Source organism: Pituophis catenifer, unplaced genomic scaffold, assembly GCF_029215685.1.
Source record: "Pituophis catenifer annectens isolate HBS135680 unplaced genomic scaffold, rPitCat1.0.hap2 SCAF_1, whole genome shotgun sequence".
NCBI classification, from domain to species: Eukaryota; Metazoa; Chordata; class Lepidosauria; order Squamata; family Colubridae; genus Pituophis; species Pituophis catenifer.
The window spans coordinates 22,367,696-22,393,598 of NW_027256881.1; the positions used below are offsets into that span (position 1 = coordinate 22,367,696).

At 39.4% G+C, this 25,903-nt stretch overlaps 1 protein-coding gene across 1 annotated transcript in view; it reads right to left on the reverse strand.

Moving 5' to 3' along the window:
• DPYSL5 (dihydropyrimidinase like 5) overlaps positions 1 to 13,972 on the reverse strand; it is a 39,993-nt gene extending 26,021 nt beyond the window's left edge. The window contains exon 1 of the mRNA XM_070946844.1: positions 13,712 to 13,972. Coding sequence (XP_070802945.1) covers positions 13,712 to 13,972 — 261 coding nt within the window. The remainder of the gene's footprint in view (positions 1 to 13,711) is intronic.
• Positions 13,973 to 25,903: the final 11,931 nt, after the last annotated feature.

A 25,903-nucleotide genomic window follows, 5' to 3' on the forward strand; every position in this document is an offset into this window, starting at 1 on the left:
AGAATGGAAGGCTGAAGTCAACCTTGAGCCGTTCAGAATCAAACTCCTGGAGTGAGCAGTGAGTTAACCTGCAGCACTGCATTTTAACAACTGCGCCAGCACTGCTCTTAGTTCAGTCCATAGCAAAAGGTCTGGGAATATTATTGAGCAGCTTTTTACAGCCTGTGCACCCTCCAAGCATGTGGATTTCAATTCCTAGAATTCTCTAAAATTCTCTAATTCTATAAAAATATATAGGCAAATTGATTTGAAGTTTAATCTATTAAATCAATTAATCAGAATTCAGGTTCCACACTAAGGCTGTAAAAAGCTAAGGACATAATGCCCCAGTTTCATTCCACTACTAAGCTTCATAGCAACTCATATTATGTCTTGCTGTTGTCTAGTGAGTACAGATGGATTCAGCACCAAGAGCCTGGACAGCTCCTGACAACCTCAAGAAAAGATAGCAACAGCAAGCAGATGAGCTTCAAGCTATTTAAAAAGGGGGCATTTCTGCCAAAAGTTGCTTGCTTGTCAGATGGGTAGCTATATAAATTGATTTAATAATAATAAAACTATCAGATACTCTATTTAATAAAGTAGCATTTGAAATTGGGCTTTGGCCAGGCTGTGATGAAAGCTAAAGCTATTTCTAAGTCTCTATACAACCAATGAAATCATATGAAAGGCCATTTTCAGGCAGTTTTTTGGGCCATTTTTTGGGTGTTTTCAGGGTGTTTTGGCCCCGAAAAACAGCCCAAAATGGCCAGAAAACAGGCCAAAAAATGAGCAGGGGTGGCACCAGCCAGTGGTGGGATTTGCCGGTTTGCCAAATTGCACAGAATCTTAACTACCGGTTCGCCTGAACCAGTGCAAACTGGCAGCAGCCCACCTCTGCCTCTGCTTGTCGCCACAGAAGCAGGTTGGTTTCCTATAAGACTTACATACAAGAGATGGATGAATATGAATAATTCCCTCTTGAGAAGAAAGGAAGCAAAGGCTTCACAACAGCTATATAATTTCCCTCAACCAAGGTCCTAATTTACTGTATGAAGCTACAGCTATGAAAACTTCCTTTCATGGACTATTTGACACCTTAAGGATTAACTTTATTTTGGAGCACAAACATTCATATGCATGTAATTCCATCCATCATTTGACATGGAAAATGATGGTTTGGGAACAAATAATGTGAAAGATTGTGCATATCCCAAGAACCTGTTCTGTTAGTAATTTGTTCCTCAAACACATAAATCAATAATTATTGAAGGATAGACATTTAAGATTTAATTACAGTCCATAACTGAGTCCATAGCCCATAACTGAGACTCAATTACAGAAATAGAAATGTTTCAGCATGGTTATTTTCTAAAGGTTTTGCAGCTAAGATTCCCTATTGGTGTATCCTAGTTTATTCACGCATGGCACCAAGGATGCAGAATGCTCCACCACTTAACAAATTTAGGCTCCTTTCTTCTGATCTTCTTTTGTAAGGCCAAGCATCATTTCTGTCCCAGCCAGCTGTTCATCCATTCTTTTTGGCTGGCTGTTTACTGCTTTGCTTACTTATTATATTATCTGTACTTCAATTCTTCTTTCTAGGAATTCAATACTGGAGTGGATTCAATTGAGAATGAATGACTTTTGATAACCTGGTAAAAATTATCTAATAATAGCTGATTAGAGATTTGAATTTGGTAAGCAACAGATGTAGCAATTCTGAATCAATTCATTTCTGGGTTAATATAATGATTGATAAACTAACTAAACTGGGTTCCCAGTTTAGGTTCTATAGCTTAATAAAGATTAACAGTGCACAAGTTTATCCCCAGTCCCATTGTTTCAGGATCAACTAGAAATTTAGAATTAAGCCAGTATTGTGAATGTCAACTAGCATTGCAAACAGAATCATACATTCGGTTTGCCTTCTGATACAGAATCATTTTCTTCATAAGGAAGAAGTACTCTCTCTCTCTCAGTAGGCAGAGAGATAATCTCAACTCCTCCCTTGGCTGGGAGTAGGTATACAGGTCATATAAAGTTTTTTTGTAGAAATAAATCAAAGCTCTATACTAACATAGTTTAGAAGTTATGAATATAAACATGAGGGTTACATAATTTGAACTATGCAGAATAAACAAAAATATCTGGTTTCTCCTATATTGTATAATCTTTTCTGACACTTTGAGTGCTTTAAAAACAAAGGCCTATTCAAGATGAAGGTGCATGCTAGAGCGAAAAAATAATTAAACTAAGAGCAGTCTTCTCCAGACTCTGATGAAAGTAGACTTTTCAGGGAAAAGACATTCATTGGTAAACTACAGAAGGGACACATTTTAAGAGTTTTCTGCTTTTATAGACCTAAGTGAATGTCCAGCTAGAGAATGTGCTAGGATTCTTTGAATCCCCACCCAAGGGTAGCTAAGTGTTTCTGTTTTTCTGGACTACTACAGGAAGTTATATACCTAATCTTAGCTTCTGTTCATCCTGCCTTTGCATATTAATTTTATTTGGAATATTGTCGTAATCTGTATTATTAAAGGTAGCATCTCTCCTGTTTCCCAAAGGAAATTGCACCATTTGTAGCAGACCACTGCCATCTTGTGGTCCACCTGAAACATTGCATATACTTTTGTAAATACAATTTTAATTAGGAATTTTATGTTTTAAAATAAAGCTTGCTTTTTAATAAAATTGTTCTACTTTCTAAGGAACAGCTGAACTTCTAGTCACATAACTATACATGAAGTGATCAGGAGGTTATACTGCAGAAATTATTTCAATTTTTATATTTTTAATAAACAAATTGTGGCAAGTTCTTAAAGAGATGGGAGTACCAGACCATCTTATTTGTCTCTTGAGAAACCTATATGTGGGTCAAGAAGCAAAAGTGAGAACTGGACATGGAACCACTGATTGGTTCAAAATTGGGAAAGGAGTCCGGCAAGGCTTTATACTGTTGCCCTGCCTATTTAACTTATATGCAGAGCACATTGTGAGAAAGCGGGCTAGATGAATCAAAAGTTGGAACTAAGATTATCGGGAGAAATATCAACAACCTCAGATATGCAGATGATACCATTCTAATGGCAGAAAGTGAAGAGGAACTAAAGAGCCTCTTGATACGGCTGAAGAAGGAAAGTGCAAAAGTTGCTTGAAACTCAACATTAAGAAAACTAAGATCATGGCTTCCGGCCCTCTCAATTCCTGGCAAATAGATGGGGAAGAAATGGAGGTAGTGACAGATTTTATTTTCCTGGGCTCCAAGATCACCGCAGATGGGGACTGCAGCCAAGAAATTAAAAGACGCTTGCTCCTGTGGAGGAAAGCTATGGCAAATCTAGACAGCATACTAAAAAGCAGAGACATCACCCTGCCAAAAACAGTGCATATAGTCAAGGCTATGGTTTTCCCAGTTGCAATGTATGGCTGTGAAAGCTGAACTATAAGAAAGGCTGAGCACCAAAGAATTGAGGCCTTTGAACTATGGTGCTGGAGAAGACTCCTGTGAGTCCCTTGGACTGCAAGGCAATCAAACTGGTCAGTCCTAGAGGAGATCAACCCTGACTGCTCTTTAGAAGGCCAGATCCTGAAGATGAAGCTCAAATACTTTGGCCACCTAATGAGAAGGAAGGACTCACTGGAGAAGAGCCTAATGCTGGGAAAGACAGAGAATGAGGTAGCTGGATGGAGTCACCGAAGCAGTTGGTGTGAGCTTAAATGGTGTTGAGACTCTAGAAAGAGTGCAGAGAAGAGCAAGAAAGATGATTAGGGGATTCGAGGCTAAAACATATAAAGAACGGTTGCTGGAACTGAGTATGTCTAGCCTGATGAAAAGAAGGACTAGAGGTGACATAATAGCAGTCTTCCAATATCTCAGGGGCTGCCACAAAGAAGAGGGAGTCAAGCTATTCTACAAAGCACCTGAGGGTAGGACAAGAAGCAATGGATAGAAACTAATCAAGGAGAGAAGCAACCTAGAATTAAGGAGAAAATTCCTGACAGTTAGAACAATTAATCAGTGGAACAACTTGCCTCTAGAAGTTGTAAATACTCCAACACTGGAAGTTTTTATGAAGAGACTGGGTAACCATTTGTCTGAAGTGGTGTAAGGTTTCCTGCCTAAGCAGGGGGTTGGACTAGAAGACCTCCAAGGTCCCTTCCAACTCTTTATTCTATTCTAGTCATGCTTTCGCAGGTGAGCTGCCCTTTCTTTTTCCAAACACTGCTGCTTCAAACACTCAGGATACAAATACTTGGAAGCTTCTTTAGGACTTCCTGTCCAAATGAATTAATTCATAGCAAATATCAAGAGAGCACAGCAAAAAGTAGGCAAGCCCCATAAAATAATCTTGCTTAAATTTTTATCTGTAATATGATCCTGCTTGAAAAAACCCAAGAATACAACAGAACATTAACATTCGTCTGAACGTGGTTTGTAAACTCTTATCTGATCCAGTTGACAAATGAATTTATTTCAACTGCAAGGCTGATCTGGAACCCCCAGGCTTGTGGTTTGCAAATCTTAATACAATCTCGTAACTAAATGCAGGCTGAGTATTTTTAAGTAATCCCTTTGAATAGATGCATGATTCTTCTTTGTGGTTTTTTTTAAATACATAATTTCTGAATTTTAAGGTTACCTACTAAATTCAGATTTTAGGAATATGTGTAGCCTGTCTTCAGATATTATACTGTTGACTTGGAGAGGAGAGGGAAGGGAAATGGAAGCAAATAACTCCTGTACTTTGTGTGTTTGGTTTAGCTTCTGACCCAAAGCAGACTACCATGGAAGTGAGAGATTGGATCTAAGTCCAGCCCACCTTGAATTCCTTCTACTCTTATCCCCTACTAATTTCCCTTTGCTGCTAATAGTTCAGATTCTTGTTGACAGTTCAAGCTTACAATTAGACATGATACCAGTAGTGGGTTTCAAATCCCGGCGCTATCAGTTTGCTATCGGTAGCATGTGGGTGCATGCGCTTGTTTTGTAAGCGCACGTGTGACGCTTCTGCCCATGTGCAGAAGCTTCTGCGCATGCACATGGCATTTTTGATGATATCTGGGCGTGTGGGCGGAAATTCCCGCCACCGCTACCAGTTCGTCTGAACCGGGATGAACCGGAAGAAACCCACCACTGCTTTATACCCATTTGAACTATCTAGATCTCCTGATTTTCCTAATGTGTGACACTACTCTTAAAAATATGTAGCAAGCAGATCACCGCATCAAGTCTGTGATTCTACTGTAAATGCCAATGGATGTCCACTGTTCAGGACTCGGGTAGTTTATGAACTAATCAGAGGACATCTATGACAGTCAAACATTTCTCTGAAGTTGTGGAAATTGAGACAAAAATGTATGATCTCAAGAGAACAGGTGCACACAAAGAGGCAGCTGATAATTTTGATGAATCATGACTGTTCAAGAATGAAGAATTATACAGGTATTCACTCCTAGATTATTTTCATTCTCACTATGTAAGAAGCATGGAGGGAGGTGAAAGGTGAATCCTCTGGAAAAGATATCATACAATAAGAAGTTCTATTAAACCCCATTTGCATTACAATATTTTGATATGAGTGGATATATTTTGAGATTTGGCAAAAATGGCTGCCATGATAGGCACAAATTGTTGCTATATTTCCACTTCACAGAAAAGCATACTAATGGGATCCAAAGACAAGTAATCTGCCCCAATCTGTGAACATGTGTCACATCTTAAAACAGAAATCCATATCTCTGAAACAGAAATCCATACCTCTGAACACATAATTTTCTGCTCCAAAAGAAACAAATTTAACAAAAAAGCAAAGCAATAAAGCCAAAATATAAAAAAATAAAGTATAAAAAGTAAATGTAGCACATGATGTTGGAACATAATCTAGGTTTTATGAGTTCCCTCTTAGAGGGTGAACTTTCAATTCATACACCATCATAATAGGAAAATTATGCTCCTTTTTCCTACTACTCTTTGGTTTTTTCCTGACTCTTCCCTGGATTATTTCCAGTCTTTTTTTGTTCCCCATTCGTCATTCCCAAGTATCCTTCTTGCTATATAAAGAAACAAGAGTTATTCACTGAGGAAGAGTGAACAGCCCACCATCACCTCTGAAAAACTTTAAACATTCAGTTAAATTAAAAGTAATAGGTAAATAAATGAGATAGATTAGCACAGTATTGTGAATGCAAAGAGATGTTCCACAGGCACTGATTATTTTTTTCTTTTTTAAATTTAGAGCTATGTATGTTACAAATGATGTTGAATTGCTGTTTTGATATCACAGTGGAATATCATGCAACTTCTGTCTGACTTTTCCCATAAGATACAAGAATGGATGAGCTAAAGAGGTATTAGCCTGCTGGCTCCACAAGGATGTAAGCACAATATATATAATTGAAGGATTAAAGGTGACTTTCAGATTCTAACAGCCTCTGCTTTGCAAACAAGTTCAAGAACAAGAAGATATTTCTTTTTGCCTAAAAAGATGTCTGAAAGATTCTATTTGCCAACTTCTACATGAATCAAAACAATAGAAATTGTGATAATTCAACAGTACCTGCAGAAAAAAGAGCTTTGATAAGTAAAAATAAAAATAATTTATAATCATTACGAAAATAGAAAGAATGTTTTTTTAAAAAAAGCTGGCAATAAAGTTGTTTGAGATTACCATTATAGGGGTGAGAAGGGAACTACAATGGGCAGAAGCAGATAGGTTTTTATTACCTATCTGTAATTAACCTGTATTTAAAACTTATTTTGCTAAGGATTAAAAGGAGCTCACTTGATGCTTTAAAACTTGTTTGTCATTAAGAGATGACAAACAGTTAAGCAATTTTCAAAAGTGATTGAAAAATAAGGCTTGTAGTTATATAGGCTACAATATAACTGTGAGATTGATTGAAATCCCTCAACTCCCAGCCACTTGATTCATGAATCCAGTGGTGGGTTGCTCCCGGTTCGCACCGGTTCTCAAGAACCGGTAGTAAAAAAATTTAATAGTTAGGAAAACCAGTAATAAGATTGGCTGGCCACGCCCCCGAACCGGTTCCCGGCCCGGTCGCCGTTCACTTACCCACCCACTCCCAATCTATGCTGCCTCCTGAGTCCCAGCTGATGGCTAGAGGGAAAAAAACTGTTTAAACTCTTGCCGCAGGGCTTCAAAGGGCCGCCCTACAGCTGATCAGTGTTAAAAGAAAATAAATGAGTAGACCAGTGCCTGCAAAAATAGAAAAAACAGCCCCTTTCAGCTTCAGTATAGGTTAATTAGCACAAGTTGATTAGATCTGCCTCCCGACTCTCAGCTGATTTGCTCTCAGCTGTTTTGCGCAGGGATCAGTCTGTTGCTAGCTGCAAAGAGTGCTGGAGAAGATTTTTTTTTTCCCTAGCTATGCTGAAAAAATGAAACTGAAACTAAAGCAGGTTCTTTGCTGCAACGTGACAAAATGAGGCAGAGAGAGATCTCTTTTTCTTTTTCCTCACCAAAAAAGGTAGGTACAAACAATGGGAAATTTAGGGAAAAAGAGGAGAGTTCAAGATTTTAAAACACAAAAGAAAAAAAACTATATTTAACTAGGGAATTGTAATAATTGAGATACTATTAATTGTATATTGTGTTGAAAGCAGAAATGGTTAAGTTGTGGTTTGGAGGAATATATGGGGGAAATTATTTGGTTTATTATTATTGGTAAATATAATTAATTGATTTGTAAGAAATTGGATTGCATGGAAATAATTGGAATATTCATGTTCATATTGATTAATATACAAAAAAGATAGTTATATAACTAATTGGTTTATATTAATATGTTGAATTTATATTAAACAACTGTAATATTACATAATTAACCAATGTGAGGATGGATATAAAAATAGATGACAATGGGAAGGGGTATAATATAGAATAGGAGGGAAAAATTGAATTTGATTAAGATTAGAGATGAGGATGAAGGGTAATATTGGTTTTTAAAAAAAAATAGATGAGGAATAAATATGGCAAAAAGGAAATATAGAAATTGTAAATTTAATTGAAATGACTAAACACTGTTTAAATTTGTGAACTGGCCAAATACTCTGTTCAAAGAAAACACATTGTATGTTTGTATGTGTGTTTCTAATTATTGCTATTTATTCATATTTGTTCTCTTTTATTCTTTAAAGTTTAACAATTCATTCTTTATCTTAATATCTTTATATTTGTTTGGGATTGGCTTTCTTCCCTTTCATCTTTTTTATTGTACAGCAATCTTTCTCCTCAAACCTACCACCTCTCTCTTTTCTTTCCTTCTAACTTTCTCTTCTCCCCCTCTTCTTTTCCTCCCTACTTCCTCTTCCTTTCTCCTTCTCCTCCTCTCTTACCCTCACTCATACTCTAATTTCCCTTCCCTTCCTTCCTCCCTTCTCTTCCTTCCCTCTCTCTCCTTCCTTTTTCCACCTCTCTTCTCCTTCCTTCATCCCTCTCTATTGCTGTATCCTTTTGTGCATATGGACTACTCAGAGGGCTGAAAAAGTTATTTTTGACTGGTCCTCGCACTTTTGACCAGTCCTCGAATTTATGACTGTCCTCACATTTTACGTTTTTGCCCTATCTTGTCACCATGGTGAAGAGAAGCAGTTGTGAAATGAGTGACACGGTTGATAAGAATGCTACAATGGGCATAAATGATGACCAGTCATAAGTGCGAAGACCGGTCAAAAGTGCGAGGACCTGTCAGAAATGACTTTTTTCAGCCCTCTGGGTAGCCCTTTTGTACATATGGACTACTCAGAGGGCTGAAAAAGTTATTTTATTCTCGCACTTTTGACCAGTCCTCGAACTTATGACTGTCCTCACATTTTACGTTTTTTGCCCTATCTTATCACCATGGTGAAGAGAAGCAGTTGTGAAATGAGTGACATGGTTGTTAAGAATGCTGCACAGGCATAAATGTGAGGATGGTCATAAGTGTGAGGACCAGTCAAAAGTGCGAGGACCTGTCAGAAATGACTTTTTTCAGCCCTCTGAATAGTCCCTATATACATACCCATGGCCACCCAGTCACATGACCAGCTAGCCACGCCCACCCAGTCACATGACCTCCAAGCCACACCCACAAAATAAGCCACACCCACAGAACCAGTAGTAAAAAAAATTAGAACCCACCCCTGCATGAATCAATCAAAAACATTTCAATTTCTGCAGTCTACTCACAAGGAGCTGCTCTCTAAAATACATGTCAGTGATACCATAACTTCTCCTTTTTCCAGAGAGAATTCGCTAGCCAGAATTTGTCAACTGGCTGTCGATCTCCACTGCAAGGCTGTCCCCGCTCCTTCAGGGATTTACAGTTTGCCATGAGTCCTCACAGGAAAATGACAAGGCATACAATTGTTTTGTTCACTATGTCAAGATAATTCTCATCAAAATGTCCATCTTCAAAATGAGCAATCACCAGCCAGTCATATCCAGCAATTCAAGTGGTTTTGAAATTAGAGAGGAAATAAACTAACACACAAGCTCAATGATTGTTTAGATGCTACATATTATCATATATGGTGGACCTGCAAGAAAGCGAAGGCTTTTTGGATAAAAATTTGGTGGGTTATGCAAAATGTTTTGAAGAAAAAACTTCAGTTTTCTCCACAACTGTTTTTATTGGGTATAGTTAAGGGTTTTACATTGGGTGAAACAAAGCTGATATTGTATATGGTGACAGCAGCGAGATTATTGATAGGTCAATATTGGAAAAATGATGCTATGCCCACTATTGAAGAATGGACTTTGAAGATGGCCAGTTTTGCAGAGATGGCGAAGATTTCAGCATATTTAAAAGATCAAACTCAAGAGACTTATGTATGGGAGTGGAAAAAGTGGATAGATTATGTGCAGAATAAATATCAAACTAGGAAATATCAGATAGCTTTTAGCTGAATGTATTATGTAGGGATAGATTAACTGAGTTCTATGAAGATATAAATAGTTCACAGGGGGTGGAGGGGTTTACGTTTCAAAAAATGTAATTTTGATTTGGATTTTATCTTGAGGAAGTCATGGGGGGAGGGGAGGGCTAGGGAGGGTTTGGTGGGGGGATTTGGGGAGAAAATGTATTTGTAAAACTTTTTAAATTAAAAAAAAAAAAAAAAAGCAGAAGGCTTCCCTGGAAGGCAGATACAATAACATTTCTTAAGAAACAGTGAACTCCCTCCCTCCCAAACTATATATATAATGGCATTATCTGAAATAGAAATTGTGAGGTAAACCTTGATTCTGTAGAAATAAATATCACCTCTCTGCCAGGGGTGGGCTGCTGGGGATTCGCAGGGGTTTGGGAGAATCTCTAGATTCTGTGCAGTTCTGAGAACCCCCAAATCCCACTCCTGACTGGCCCCGCCCCATCCACCCTTCCCCTCCCAGGAGTCCCGTGGCCCGTTTTGGATGCAGGTAAGTGCAGGGCACGCGCGGAGGCTCGGGGAGGTTGAAAAATGGGCCTACCAGAAGTTCAGCTCCAGAGGGCCTCCGGAGCCTGGGGTGGCCGTTTTCGCCCTTCCAGAGGCTTGAGGAAAGCCTATGGAGCCCGGGGAGGGCAAAAACGCCCCACCCCTGCTGTTGTGCAGGAGGCTGACTAGGCCACGCCCACCCAGCAACCGGGCAGAGAACCCCTGCTCCCTGGTAAGCAGAGGCATTTATTCTGAAACAGGAGGTCAAGATAGTAGATCAGCTGTCTCCCAACTGTCACAGAATGATTAGGATGAAAGGAGCTGGATCATTAAGAATATACTGAGTTTCTTTGGAAATATAGGAATGTTGTAACCGCAGACTGTCTCATCCACAACCTTACTCTGCTCTAGTACACTTTCTGGTAAGACAAAAGAGTTGACCATAAATTAACAATAGCAGGAACTAGGAATGGGTCACAGACGGATTAAACATCCATTTACAAGTCCGCTTGAAGAAACCCATTAAGCTATTGTTGAAGCTGATAAAGTGTATTGTCATTAAGAAATAGTATTCATAAATATACCAAGCTAATTAGATTCAGGAGTGTAAGAGAATGAGTCCCATCTTTCATATTGACTTAGAACACTACTGTAATATTGTCTGTGGAAGAGCAGACAGAATCTCAAAATTAGGAGCGCTGGCACAGTCATAAGCAGCAGCAACTACAAAAATTATGAATATTTGAGTACATTTGACCCTCTGTGAGTTATGAGAGGATGATATTTTTCTGAATATCATCTGAATATTTTCTGAATATTCTTGACACGGTAAAGACTAATGAGGAGGGAATGGAAGTGGGGACTTGTACATCAAGTATTTTCTAATACAGAGCTACCCAATCATAATATGGAAATATATGTCCTTAAGGTCAACTTATTCATCATAGTCTGATATTCAGTATTCAAGTCTTTCATTAAGTCACCCCCATTCCATTCTGCAGGTATTAATTTTTTTATTTTTCAATCATCTCAAGAGTATCATCCATTATGGTACTGAAATTATTCTCAATAAAACAAAATGTATTTTATGTGACAGTTAGTCTTCTGCAAAAGATCCGGCCAGAACAACTATTTTTTTTAAAAAAAATCTTCAATTGCCAACTGACATTGATTATTATTTTACTGTGAAGATGACTAAATTAAAATTCAGATTTGATAACTCGAAAGCTGATATTATATCTTGCAGGTTTAAATATTTGTAATCTTCTTTAAAAAGACAATAATTCTTGCATTCCATAGCATCTAATGTATCACTCTCTCTGGCAACAGATGTAATATAAGATTGAATAAGTGGTGATCAATAAAAATAGTATATGAATTGCCTCCATGACAATGAACTTTTGAAAAAGTTGATTTTCAGATGTTGAAAAACAAAATAGCAATCATATTGTGGAACTCGAGATAGTTTTCCAAACTTGATGAAGATGTTCCTCAAGCCTTATTTGCTACATTCAGAAGTGCTTGTAGAATTGGCACAATCATAGGTATACAGATTTCCAAATGCATCAGCTGCAAAACTGATCAATCAAACAGGAGATATTGGTGAACTCTTAGCTCAAGGTGTGTTCTCGCCCACAGAACCTTGGGACACAGTGATCCTTATATCCTTATCCTTATTATGAAAACATCCTTATGTTCCAAGTCATATTCTGCTCTTCTGGAAATCCTTCCATTGTAGGTGAATAACTAAGCTGTTCTTGAAGAAGTAGCACAAGGCAATTTTTTAATATGAAGGCAAGCATGGCTGGATGGTAGATTGTGATTTTATTGCCATGCCATTGAATGTTTAATATAACTTTTGATTTAATTACTGCATATTTTAATTCTATTACTATAATGAGTATAAGCAACTTCGAATATTTTGTTTCTTTGAGTAACATGTAAGTAAGTATAAATAAATACATAGACTTGCAGGTTTCAACATTACCAAGCTTATCTTTGTTTCTTGGAGCATTATTTCAAAAAACACAAATGCTGGGTTGCAACCAATCCATCATTTGTGTTTTCTAAAAATGCCTATAAGGTAAGACCTATGGAAGGCCCAGAGGCACACTTATACACAAATATATAGCCTTCCATTATATAATAAATAATAATAATAATAATAATAATAATAATAATAATAATAATAATATGAAAAATAGAATACAATCGAATAACAGAGTTGGAAGGGACCTTGGAGGTCTTCTAGTCCAACCCCCTGCTTAAGCAGGAAACCCTGCACCACTTCAGACAAATGGTTACCCAATCTCTTCTTAAAAACTTCCAGTGTTGGAGCATTTACAACTTCTGGAGGCAAGTTGTTCCACTGATTAATTGTTCTAACTGTCAGGAATTTTTTCCTTAGTTCTAGGTTGCTTCTCTCCTTGATTAGTTTCCACCCACTGCTGCTTGTCCTATCCTTAGGTGCTTTGGAGAATAGCTTGACTCCCTCTTCTTTGTGGCAGTCCCTGAGATATTGGATGACTACTATCATGTCACCCCAGTCCTTTTCATCAAACTAGACATACCCAGTTCCAGCAACCGTTCTTTATATGTTTTAGCCTCCAGTCCCCTAATCATCTTTGTTGCTCTACTCTGCACTCTTTCTAGAGTCTCAACATCTTTTTTACATCGTGGCGACCAAAACTGGATGCAGCGTTCCAAGTGTGGCCTTACCAAAGCATTATAAAGTGATATTAACACTTCATGTGATCTTGATTCTATCCGTCTGTTTATGCAACCTAGAACTGTGTTGGCTTTTTTGGCAGCTGCAGCACACTGCTGGCTCATATTTAAGTGATTGTCCACTAGTACTCCAGGATCCCTCTCACAGTTACTACTATTGAGCAAGGTACCACATATACTGTACCTGTGCATTTTGTTTTTCTTGTCTAAATGCAGAACCTTATTTTTTTCACCATTGAATTTGATTTTGTTGGATAGCGCCCAATGTTCAAGTCTGTCAAGATCCTTCTGTATCTTAAGCCTATCATCTGGAGTGTTGGTTATTCCTGCTCAATGTTAAATGGATGGGAAGGAAAAATCAGCAGAAGTCAAGTGATGTTTTGCTGGATTCATTGTCTAGTCATGAATAAAGCATTCTTCTCAGAAACCATCTGTGTTGGGAACTCAAGTCTTCCCACCATAATCTTTCTCACATACTACAACTAACTACTGAATATCTCATCAACAGCCTTAGATGAGGCAATCCTTTGAGTGCCCGCTTTCCCACCTGCCCACTGCAGCAGCATGCACAAAAGAGAAATGTACCTTGGTGCCATGATAAAAATCATCCACACAGGTTGCATTCATGAAGGTTTGGTGGAAGTGGGTGCTGGTATCAATACCACCAGGGATCACCAGCTTGCCAGTGGCATCTATGACTTTGGCCCCACCAGGAATCATGAGTTCACGTCCCACCTGCTGTATGATGCCATTCTCAATATAAACATCAGCTTCGAGGGTGCAGTCATCGTTCACCACTTTCCCCCCTTTGATGAGGATCCTCATTATTGCAGCGTTGGCAAGCATGATTCTGAAAAAATTAAGGCAGCAGACAGGTTAGAAGAAAATTGAATTGGCAAAACACAGTTTCAGTCCAAACAGCTGATGGCCAAACAACTCTGTTAGTTTAACAGAACAACCGTATTAGTATTATGGTTGGTCACAGAGTCATACAGATGTTTAGACTAGAACTACATTTTTGTCCATCTATCAAGTCCTTCTCAAGGATCAGGGATAGACAGATGTTGAATAGTCATAATCATAATCATAATTGTACAGTTTATTGATATTGCTGTACCAGGAGATGCCAGAGTCAAAGAAAAAACTGGAAAAAATCACGAAATATCGTGACCTGGCCATCAAAACTACATGGCTATGGATGAAACATGTAACAGTGATACCCATTGTCATCGGGGCACTTAGTACCATGTCCAAGAATTTTACAAAACACTTCAAGAAATTGCAGCTTCCTGCAATAACACCAGAAAAACTGCAAAAAACTGCGCTACTTGGAACATCATATATTTTAAGAAGGTACTTGGTTGATACCTAGGATGATGGCAGCAACCCGTATCAACCACTAGCACCAGTCAATCGTATTTGCGACACATTTTTAAATGTTCAGTTGACTGAATTTCAAGTTTAATGAATAAAAGAGATGATGATGATGATAATAACAACAATAATAATAATATAATACACAACAATGTGAAATCACAGCTGTCAGTTCTTTAGCTGGTGTTGGCCTTTATTTGCATCGAGTTTTTCTCCGGGATGTCATAACGTATCAGCATAGTGTATGTGCAGATCCAAGCAATATGGCTTTTTGTAATTGACAGATGGAAATTTCATCAATGCACAGATTCATCCAAGGCTTTTTGGTATGGCACCCAGTATGTGGATAATTATTACTTTTTATTATAATAAATTATTGATAATTATATAATCAACTAATAAATTATTACAGCTTACAATATCCAATACTTAAAAGACAATTAAAAACATAAAGATAAGGCAGCAAGGCCAAAGACAACCATTTCAATTTTTTAAAAATCCAATTAAAATCCTCGACATACAACAGTTCATTTAGTGACCCGTTCAAAGCAGGGGTGAAATGTAAAATTTGTTACTACCGGTTCTGTGGGCTTGGCTTGGTGGTGGTGATGGGTAATGTGACTGGGTGGGCGTGGCCAACTTTTTTTTTTTTTTTTACTTTTCAAAGCATTTTTTCTAATGCTTTGAAAAGCCTCTGGATCAGGCAATTCAGCTGGGATCGTCAGAGAGGCTTTCTAAAAAATACCTTTCTGCTGATCAGGCAACTCAGCTGGGATCATCAGAGACTTTTCAAAGCATTTTTTTTACCACCTCTTCGGCCAAGAGGTTGCAGAAAAAAAATGCTTTGAAAAGCCTCTGAGGATCCCAGCTGAGCCACGCGATCATCAGAGGCTTTTTTTTTTAACTTTTAAAAGCATTTTTTCGTCGGAAGAGGTTGTAGAAAAAATGCTTTTAAAAGTAAAAAAAAAAGCCTCTGATGATCGTGCCGCTCAGCTGGGCATGGGGGGGGGGCTCGCAGGGATTTTTGCTACCGGTTCTCCAACCACCCGCCGCCATCACTACCGGATCGGGCGATCCAGTCTGAACCCCTGGTTCAAAGTTACAATGGCACTGAAAAAAAGTAATTTATGACCATTTTTCCCACTTACAACCATTGCAGCATCCCCATGAACATGTGATCCAAATTCAGGAGCTTGGCAACTGACTCATATTTATGGTGGTTGTAGTGTCCTGGAATCATGTGATCCCCTTTTGCGACCTTCTGACAAGCAAAGTCAATGGGGAAGCCAGATACACTTAAAAACTGTGTTACTAACTTAACAACTGCAATGATTCATTTAGCAACTGTGGCAAAAAAGATCATAAAATGGGGCAGAATTCATGTAGCAAATGTTTCACTTAGCAACAGAAATGCTGGGCTAAATTGTAGTTGTAAGTCAAGGATACCTGTACAATCAGTGTTTGTCAGGCATACTAGTACCCTCAAGGCTGGGAATAGAGCTGAGTTTAAAGGCCTTCCAGAACCCCAGGAAAGTGGGTGCTTCATTTTGGGGGCATGCTTTTCCAGAGGTCAGAGGAAGAAACAGAGAAGACATGTTTCCTTATTTCCCAAGATGAATTGAAGGAAGTGGAGTGCACCCATTATACCTGAATGTACCAGGTGGGAGAAACAACTGAAGATATATGGTGCCTCAGATATCAGGTCCTGAAAGGTGAGAGCCAGGCATGAAAAGCTTTAAAAATAATAACCAACACCTTGAACTTCATTCAGAACCCTGCTGGCAGTCAATGCAGCTCACAAAGCACCAATGGTAAATGGGCATAACAAGAAGTGCCAGTTACTGCTTGCACCACTGAGTTCTGAACCAGCTATGGCTTCCAGATGGTTTCCTAGGGCAATACTATGGGCAGTGCATTTCAATAGTCCAATTGTGAGGCAACTAGGACATGAGTGCATCTAAACGGCCTCCTGGTTGAAGAAAGGGTGCAACTAGTGCAAAAGATGAACCTGCCCAAAGGCCCTCCTTCCCAAAGTTGGTGATTCAATGAAAATTGTCCAGGATGGTTGGGTCCAGCAATGAGGGAAGGGTGCACTACTGTCTACTTCTAGGCCAGTAGAACTATCCCCTCTCTTGGAGGCCAGTATCACTGCATGGACTCAACTGTCCTGCATGTCATTTCCTAAGTAGCCTTTACAATAGTCAGAAGGATCAAAGATCTAACAAAGAGGTGGCTAGGTTAACAATCGTAAGGATGTTGTCCCTCTTCCCAGGTAATCAAGCATGATTACACCTGCATACTTTGACTGGTCTAGACATCTCTAAGATTTTCCTGCATTCTTGTTCTTCAGCGCTATTCTGATTCCAAAAATGAGACATCTGAATGGCTACCACATACTGAGTTTCCAGACGCAGACAACAGGAGCTATGAAAACATACAGACATACAGTACTATGCCAGTGCTGCATAAAGTTGTGTTCAGTGAACAGATATGGACTCTCTGAAAGCTGGGAGTTGGGCAAATAAGCTCAACAACTATATGATCCCCATTTCTGGGCCCATGAGAAAATAGTTGTGGGCTTTTTTGCCCAACTCACAGCTGACAGGCAGATTGGGACAGGGCAGTTGAAATACTCTATTATGCACGATTTTAGTTACAGTCCCTTAAAATCAGAGGTGAAAAATGTACAAGAAAAGGCAACCACCATCACCAAAGGAAGGGTTAGATAATTTATTTGGAGTAAAATGACAACATTTGGGGCTTCTTAGCTTAGAAAAAAGGACAAATATGCAAATGTGACAAATGCATAAAATTAAGCAGAAAAATTGATAATAGTAAAAGATGGTATCATTCACTGAAGGCAAATGGGAAAATAAATTAGGACTGAAAATAATCTTCTCAAATGGCACAATTCAATTAGGAAATCTACTCCTGCAAGTTTTAGTGACAACCCAACTTGAGTAACTTAAAAAAGAGATGAGATAAATTCATAGATAACAAGGTTTCCAATAACTACTATTTATTTTGGCATATATTTCTGGAATCAAAGACAGCAGGTTTCATGGTATCAGTTTGTTTCAGTATTCCTCCTTGTAGAATGCTGGAACTAGAAAGACATTCATTTTGATTCAGTATGATCCTTACTATTTTTTTATCACATTTCTTTAAAATATACATAAACAAACCACTTTCAAGCTCAATTCATTACTTTTAAAGGACAAAGGAACTTCTATAAGATCTTAGGAAGCCATCCTTTAGTGGGAGAAATATATTCTTGAGTTTGAAAAAAAACTTTGTTCATGTGTATGTACAGCATGAGAGAGGGAGGGGGACAGGGATCAGTCTTATTCTAAATACAAGCTAATGTTTTGTTTGTGTGGGCAAATATATTCATGATAGCCCCAAAAAGGGAGAGATACCAATGGCTCAGTGACTAAGACGCTGAGCTTGTCGATCAGAAAGATCAGCAGTTCAGCAGTTTGAATCCCTAGTGCCGCGTAATGGAGTGAGCTCCCATTACTTGCCCCAGCTTCTGCCAACCTAGCAGTTCGAAAGCATGTAAAAATGCAAGTAGAAAAATAGGGACCACCTTGGTGGGAAGGTAAGAGCGTTCCGTGCGTCTAGGGCGTTTAGTCATGCTGGCCACATGATCACGGAATTGTCATCAGACAGCGCTGGCTCTTTGGCTTAGAAACAGAGATAAGCACCACCCCCTAAAGTTGGGAACGACTAGCCTTTTTGTGCAAGGGAAATCTTTACCTTTACCTTACCAGAGTCCAATGGCTACAATGACTCCTGTGATAATTCTACACCCATGCAGTTTCATTGGAGCTGCTAGTGGGGAACAAGGAGAAAGCATGTGGTTTTCATCAGGTGAAAGGCAGCACCAGAATACTTAAGAAGGGTTGCTGGATATAGACAAAATCCACACAATGAGACTGAAACCACTCAAGGAAAGCAGTCCTCCTGCTTGTCACAGTCAGTTTCAGAACTGCTGGAAAAGCTGTAGCAAGACATAATAGGGCCAATCAGTTATTCAACAACCAGATCTCAAGGTTTCAGAAGCACTTCAGCTCAACGATACTAACGGATACAACCGCTTGAAAAAGTAGAACTAGAGATGATTGGGGGAAAAAACAGTTTGTCCAAGCTTCTAGCCATAAGATCTGTTTATTCACCTTTCGGCACCATTCAGTCATACACAATACAGAACTCTGTGGACTCTAAACAGAGTGCCAGAATATTGCAGGAAGGGTATCTAATGATAAAATATGCAAAAAAGGCAAAGCAAGCAGACCAGGGGCACTCTACAGAGGAGACAATTTATTTGCTCGGCTTATGGCAAAGAATACAGTTTTGAGATTTGCAGCTATGGAAAGCTATACACAAGTACATGAAGTTTAGAGCTGAATTAAACATAATTCTTCCTACCCCATTCAAATGGTTAAACCCTGCAGCCCATAAAACAGCCCAATGAATTTTATCTCACCTCCATACCCATAAAATCAATGACTTAAGGTGGATTTTGTACTGTCATTGGAGAGAAACGCTGCAGAACAACTGCAGTCAACAGCTGTGAGTTTGCAGTTATAAAACTGCAGCTATAACTTTGTCTCTTCTCATAGCAGCTGAACACATCAGAGCAACAACTGAGGGAGGAAGAAAACCCAGATTTTGTGTAGTGGCCATCTTGGAAGACTGACACATACACAGCACCAAGCTGTGCAAAGTGCAACTATCTCACAACAACCTTAAAAAGGATTATCCCCTCTGGAATAGAAAACTGAAGCTTCCTCACCAGGACACTAGAAGATTATGGATCAAATCCTGAGAAATTCAGAAATGAATTATTTTCCTTTTACTTAAAGTGATGGAAGAATTATGCAAAATAAAAAACACCCCGCACTCGGCCATCTTACCCAGCTCTTCTTCCTCTGCAAGGCCACTAAACATCACCTACACATCAGGGGTGGGTTTCAAATTTTTTTACTACCAGTTCTGTGAGTGTGGCTTGGTGGGCGTGGCATAGCTTGGTGGATGTGGCTTGGTGGGCGTGGCAGGGGAAGGATACTGTAAAATCTCCATTCTCACCCCACTCCACGGGAAGGATACTGTAAAATCTCCATTCCCTCCCCAATCCAGGGGAAGGTTACTGCAAAATCCCCATTTCCTCCCAATCAGCTGGGACTTGGGAGGCAGAGAATAGATGGGGGTGGGGCCAGTCAGAATTTTTACTACCGGTTCTCTGAACTACTCAAAATTTCCACTACCGGTTCTCCAGAACTGGTCTGAACATGCTGAAACCCACCTCTGCTACACATCATCAAGTCTAGAAACTCCTCTAATAAAAGAATTAGAACAAGGATAGCAGGAAGGACTCATGAGACTCTACAGAGCTATCAGTTAAAAAGACAATCCTGGGTTCCTTATTACTCCAAAGTATTTGATTTGGAGTAAAGCAGGTACCTGTTTTTTAAAAAGAAAAAAAAACCACTAGAAGCAATATGATTACAGTATTTGACCAACTGAAGTTGCACCAAATTGCTGCAAACATTCAGGTTTGAAAAATTCTCATCAAGTAAATTGAACTGCAGAATTTGCAGAATCTCCTGGAGGGAAAAATATATATATATCCATGGAATGGAATTACTTCCAGAAATTATGAAAGACTGTTGAACTGACTTTTGGCATATTAGTACTGGGTCCTCTGATTTGCCTATTCTCTTTTGTATTAAATGTGCCTATATTCCAAGCCACATTGACATTTCCTTTCCCTCTTTCAGGATTCATTCCTCTAAATGTTTGTATCCCCAACTTCCATACTTGCCTGCTTCTTCTTGCCACTCGCTGTTGCTAGATTCCCCTCCCACTTTCAGTTTTAAAAAAGTGTTAAGAAGACCCAAGCCCACAGCCCAAGGATTATTTAGTACACAGGTGGCACCAAATGTTTCCTTTTAGCAGCTTGGGACTAATAAATGCCAGTTTTTCTTCTCTCCAGGGAGAGAAGCAGCAATGAGATGATGAAAAATCCCCACAACACAGAGAAGCCTTTGTGTCCTCAAATGAAAAAAATCCCCACTATCCCCTTTGTCCCATCTCTATTGTTCACACTCCCTTCTGCTGCCCACTGTTATTTATTTCACCCTATCAAAACCCAGAGGGTTTTTTCTTCTGAGCCTATTCTAGCACCTAACACATTTAAGGACATCTTTAAGACAGTAAGAAAATGAAAATGATTCTCTAACATCATTTGCAAAGTTACTAAGCCTATTGCATGGACCCTAGATGCAGTTTTAGACTAAAAGAGCAGGAGTTTATGAGTGCAAATTGGTCCCTCTCCCTCAGTCCCAAGACTAGATTCAGCTGGGGGGGTCAGCTGTGCAATGTCTGAGTGGGAACTCCTCCTTCTTGTGCCTGGGCATTAGACCCACTGAAATAAAGTTAGACATTTCCTCCCCCAAAAAAGTGATACAGAGCATGGGGACCAGTTTATTTATATTTAATTTCTCCCTCTACGGATGCTTTTTAAAAAGGTGCTTCACCCCAACTTCTTCAGGCCCTTTGCATCTTTGTACATTTGCAACTAAACTCTCCCAAAATACACAATACCCATGATCATACTACAATTGCACAAGACAAGCCATTATCTATACCTCTGAATACAACCTCAGGGGTGTCAAACTGGTGGCCCACAGGCCAGATGTATCACGCACAGGCCATGCCCACCCCAGCTCCGCAAAGGAAAAAAACATCGTGACACGTCACATGACGGCAACGTGACGCGCCGGGTTTGACACGTGAATTGGATCATCTAGATATGGTTTTTCTTCGTTCCAAATATTAACTTTTGAAAGGTATTTCCACAAAAGGAGATCCATTTCAGTGGGGCAAAGACAAAACTGGATATACTTTCATCAGGACCCGAGAGATCAGACCAGGGGTGGCTGCTGGGGGTTTGCAGGGGTTCAGGAGAACCTCTAGCTAAGATTCTGTTCAGTTCGGAGAACCCCCAAATCCCACTCCTGGCTGGCCCCGCTCACCCTGTCCCACCCCTCCGAGGAGTCCCCACACGGTCCATTTTGGATGCAGGTAAGTGCAGGGCATGTGCGGAGGCTCGGGGAGAGCAAAAAACAGGCTTACCAGAAGTTCGGGAAGAGCCTTCGGAACCTGGGGAGGCTGTTTTCGCCCTCCCGGAGGCTCGAGAAAAGCCTCTGGAGCCTGGGGAGGGCAAAAATGCCCCCACCTGCCATGGTGCAGGAGTCCGACTAGGCCATGCCCATCATGGCCACACCCATCCAGAAACCGGGCAGAGAACCCCTTGCTAAAATTTTTGAAGCCCACCCCTGGATCAGACGGATACTGTACTTGCAGTAAGCGAAAACAAATGAATCACATTACAGCTTAAAGAGCGATAAGTAAACACAGCCAACAGAGTTTCTTCCTAACATTCAAGCTTTACACGTGCAAAGCAATTAAAAAGCATTTCTGGGATGGCACAGGTCCATGAGGGATTGTGTGAGTTCATAAATACCTGAATTGGAACAGAATACATCAGACTCTGTTGCCCAAATGAACTGGAGACAGGAAAAGAGGAGAGTTTTTATCCTCAATGAAGCACAAAACAGACATAAACATTTTACAGTCGAAGTAAAGCAGAGATGCTTGACCAGTTTGGTGCTGGGATTTAGAGGCAGCAGGAGGGCATCTTACAGATTTTTACTAATAGCATATATGAAACACAGAGAGAATCCATCCATTAAAACATGCCAGCAAAAATCAGACACCAGTTATTTCTCTTTCACAAAAGTGCCAGCAATTTTCAATAATGACTGGTGCATTGCAGCACAGAGATGAAAGCAGGTTTTGTTTTGGTGTGTTCTCTCTTTTTTTTTTTGACAGGAGCTGTTAGTGAAAGCTTAATGAGCAAAGGGGTTTGAAAAGATTCCAAGCAATGACAGCAGTTGATTTTTATACAGCTCTTTGTTTTGAAGTCCATGTAGTGAATGTTGACAGTCTGTTGAAGACAAGGATCATTACAGAGATCTGAAGGTAGGCAAAGGAACTGTACATCTGTGGCCTCTTTTAGAGACTTCTGCATTTCTAGGGCAAACTATGAGTTTAATTTTCCAAAGCTGTCAAGGAAGCCACATTTGGTATAAGACGTAAGAGTACACAAGTCAAAAGTGGTCTCCGGTCACCATCTTCTAGAACCATCCTTGTAGGTTTGCTGTCACTCCTGGGGAATGCACAAAACCATGAAACTGGTAAAGGAACAAGAGGCACAGACGGTAATATATAAGCCCCCTCATTTCTAAACATCTAAATAGAACAGGGAAACTCAATTTCAAGAGCTAAGAAATATGTGGCATAGTTTGGCTGCAGAAAATCTTTCTTTATCCCTGAGAGGCTAAGTATATTTAGAAAAAGGGGCTAATGAACTGTTTAGAAAACAAAATCAAGACACTGAGAAAGTGATAGGCAGCAGCATAATCAGTGGTGGGTTCCTCCCGATTCGGTCTGGTTCCGCCGAGCCAGTAGCGGTGATGATATGATGTCCCCGAACTGATTCTCCCCCCCGCCCTCCCATCCCCCCACGTTATCCTTACCTTTTATTTGGTCCCACCCCCAATCTATTGCTGCCTCCTGAGTCCCAGTTGATGACTACAGGGAAAAAAAACTGTTTAAACTCTTGCCGCGGGGCTTCAAAGGGCCGTCCTACAGCTGATCAGTGTTAAAGCAAACAAATGAGTCGGGTCGTAAGTGCGAGGACTGGTCCTAAGTGCGAGGACCTTCCAGAAATGACTCTGACCAGCTAGCCACGCCCACCTAGTCACATGACCTCCAAGCCACGCCCACAGAACCGGTAGTAAAAATAATTAGAACCCACCCCTGAGCATAATGTACCTGAAGTATTTCAAAAGTAACACTGACAATGTCAGATCAAAACCTGCAAGTCACAACACTGGAATACAAAGATAGGAAAAATGCAACAATGATGGGCAAATCATTTTTAGAAATCAATAAATAAATTATTCATGGCCAGTTGCTGATCTCTCAATGTTCAAATATCACACTAGGGTTGGCATTAGCCTTCAAATATACTCAAGTGTCTCTAGACTTTTCTTTTGGTGACATATTGTCTCTGTTCTAACTGGGCATGCCACATGGCAGCCATTCTATAAATGGGCAATCTCCGCCACAGCAACCATAATGTCTATAATATACCATCAAAATCCCAAATGTGGTAACTCATCAAAAAGAATGAGGGATCCTATGCTAAGTCATGATTTAATGAAACAAACAGAATCGCTTCATTTGCATGAAGCCATTCCTAATTGCTGAGTTTACTCATTATACTAAATTAAAATTTTTTAAAAAAATACAATACAATTTAGCAAAACATCTCTGAAAATAGAACACTCAGTGCTATTATTCCGGCTACAAAAGTGAGACCAGGCAATCCCAGTGATTTGCAGACATCTAAGTAGAATAGGGAAACCTATTCAATTCCTAAAAGTGGGAAATATATACATAAGGAAATAAGTAAATAAATACATAATGCAAATTAGCCCATTTAATTAAAACCAAGTTAATTTCTGCAATCTCTGAGAAGCTTATAGAAAACAAACCATGCGACAAATTCAATTTCAATACATCCTAAATTTCTGTGATTCATCGAAAGCAGCAATACTCCATTGCTGCATCTTTTTCAGCAAGGATCAGTCCTTAGACAGTCCCAAATTCTGGAGCTCTTTTGACAATCCCAAATTCCTCCCATTACAGCAATCACAAAACAAAACAAAACAAAATAGTCCCTTGGTAAAAGAAAGGCAGGAAATTAAATTCAAGTTTCATCAGTTATCCTAAATTAAATTGGGCTGCTAGTTCTTCTAGTCCAGAGTGGTTTGCCTTGATGACTTCAGCTCATTATTTTCCATTACCAGTTATACATTTGGGGCTTGAACCCACACATGAAGCATTGAGCTAGGGTTCTTCCATATTCAAAAACCTGAACTAAAATTCTTGCCTATCTTAAAAAAGAAAAGAAAAAAACCCAAAATACAAAATTTCGTACATAGATTCATTAAATATGAGCTATACTTAAATAGATAATACTTGTTTCCCAACACAGTACTGGAGATGTGAAAATATAGAAGTTTTGGAAACTATCATTACAAAAAAATTATCTCAGAAGACTCCACAAGAAAATGCTCACTTAAAAACTGAACAAATGTATTAGTTATATCATCTGCACATGCATATTCTTAGTGCTTAATAACCAAATATTTGAATGTTGTATGAAACCTCCAGTCCAAAAGGGTCACAAGTCCACAGTTCCACTGGTAGTGGTTGCTTTAAGCAACAACCTTCTCTTTAATAAAAATGAAAGGCATCTTAAGAAAGGGGAGAACCAGCAATCGCCAGATTCTTGGTTTCTGTCAACAGTGAGTCAAATGCCTCTGAAACTCACTAAACCTAACAAATCCTTAACAACCCCATTGCACCATTCCACACCTTCCATGGACTGATGTAAATTGTGGTTTCCAAGTATGGTCCTTAACAGATATCACAAAGCTTTGTAGTGTTTTTAAGTCATCAGAACATGCTCACTTAATGGAGTACACCTATTATGCATGGACACTCCATTCAGCTACTATAGCCTTTAGTAGATCTATAGTTTAAATAGTTAGCTAGTTTATTATTGCAGATAACCAAAGTTCACAACAGACATCAAATTAGATGCATCATTGAGTTAAAATAATCAACTTCTCCTTTTCTTCCCATCTTCCTTATTATTATACCTATTATATATTATGTTGACTATTTTAATGCAAACAAATACTATAAAAAGACCTAAACAGAATTGGGACTGGACCTGTAAAGAAAGAATAACTAATTGTTCCACGGGTGAAATGTAAAATTTGTTACTACCAGTTCTGTGGGCGTGGCTTGGGGGGGTAATGTGACTGGGTGGGCATGGCCAACTATTTTTTTTAACTTTTCAAAGCAGTTTTTCTAATGCTTTGAAAAGCCTCTGCCAATCAGGCAACTCAGCTGGGATCGTCAGAGACTTTTCAAAACATGTTTTTTACTACCTCTTCAGCCAAGAGGTTGCAGAAAAAAATGCTTTGAAAAGCCTCTGAGGATCCCAGCTGAGCCGCGCGATCATCAGAGGCTTTTTTTTTTACTTTTAAAAGCATTTTTTCGTCAGAAGAGATTGTAGAAAAAATGCTTTTAAAAGTTAAAAAAAAAAGCCTCTGATGATCATGCGGCTCAGCTGGGCACGGGGGGCGGGGGCCCGCAGAGATTTTTGCTACCGGTTCTCCGAACCACCAGCCGCCATCACTACCAGATTGGATGATCCAGTCCGAACCAGGAGCATTTGACCCCTGAATTGTTCCC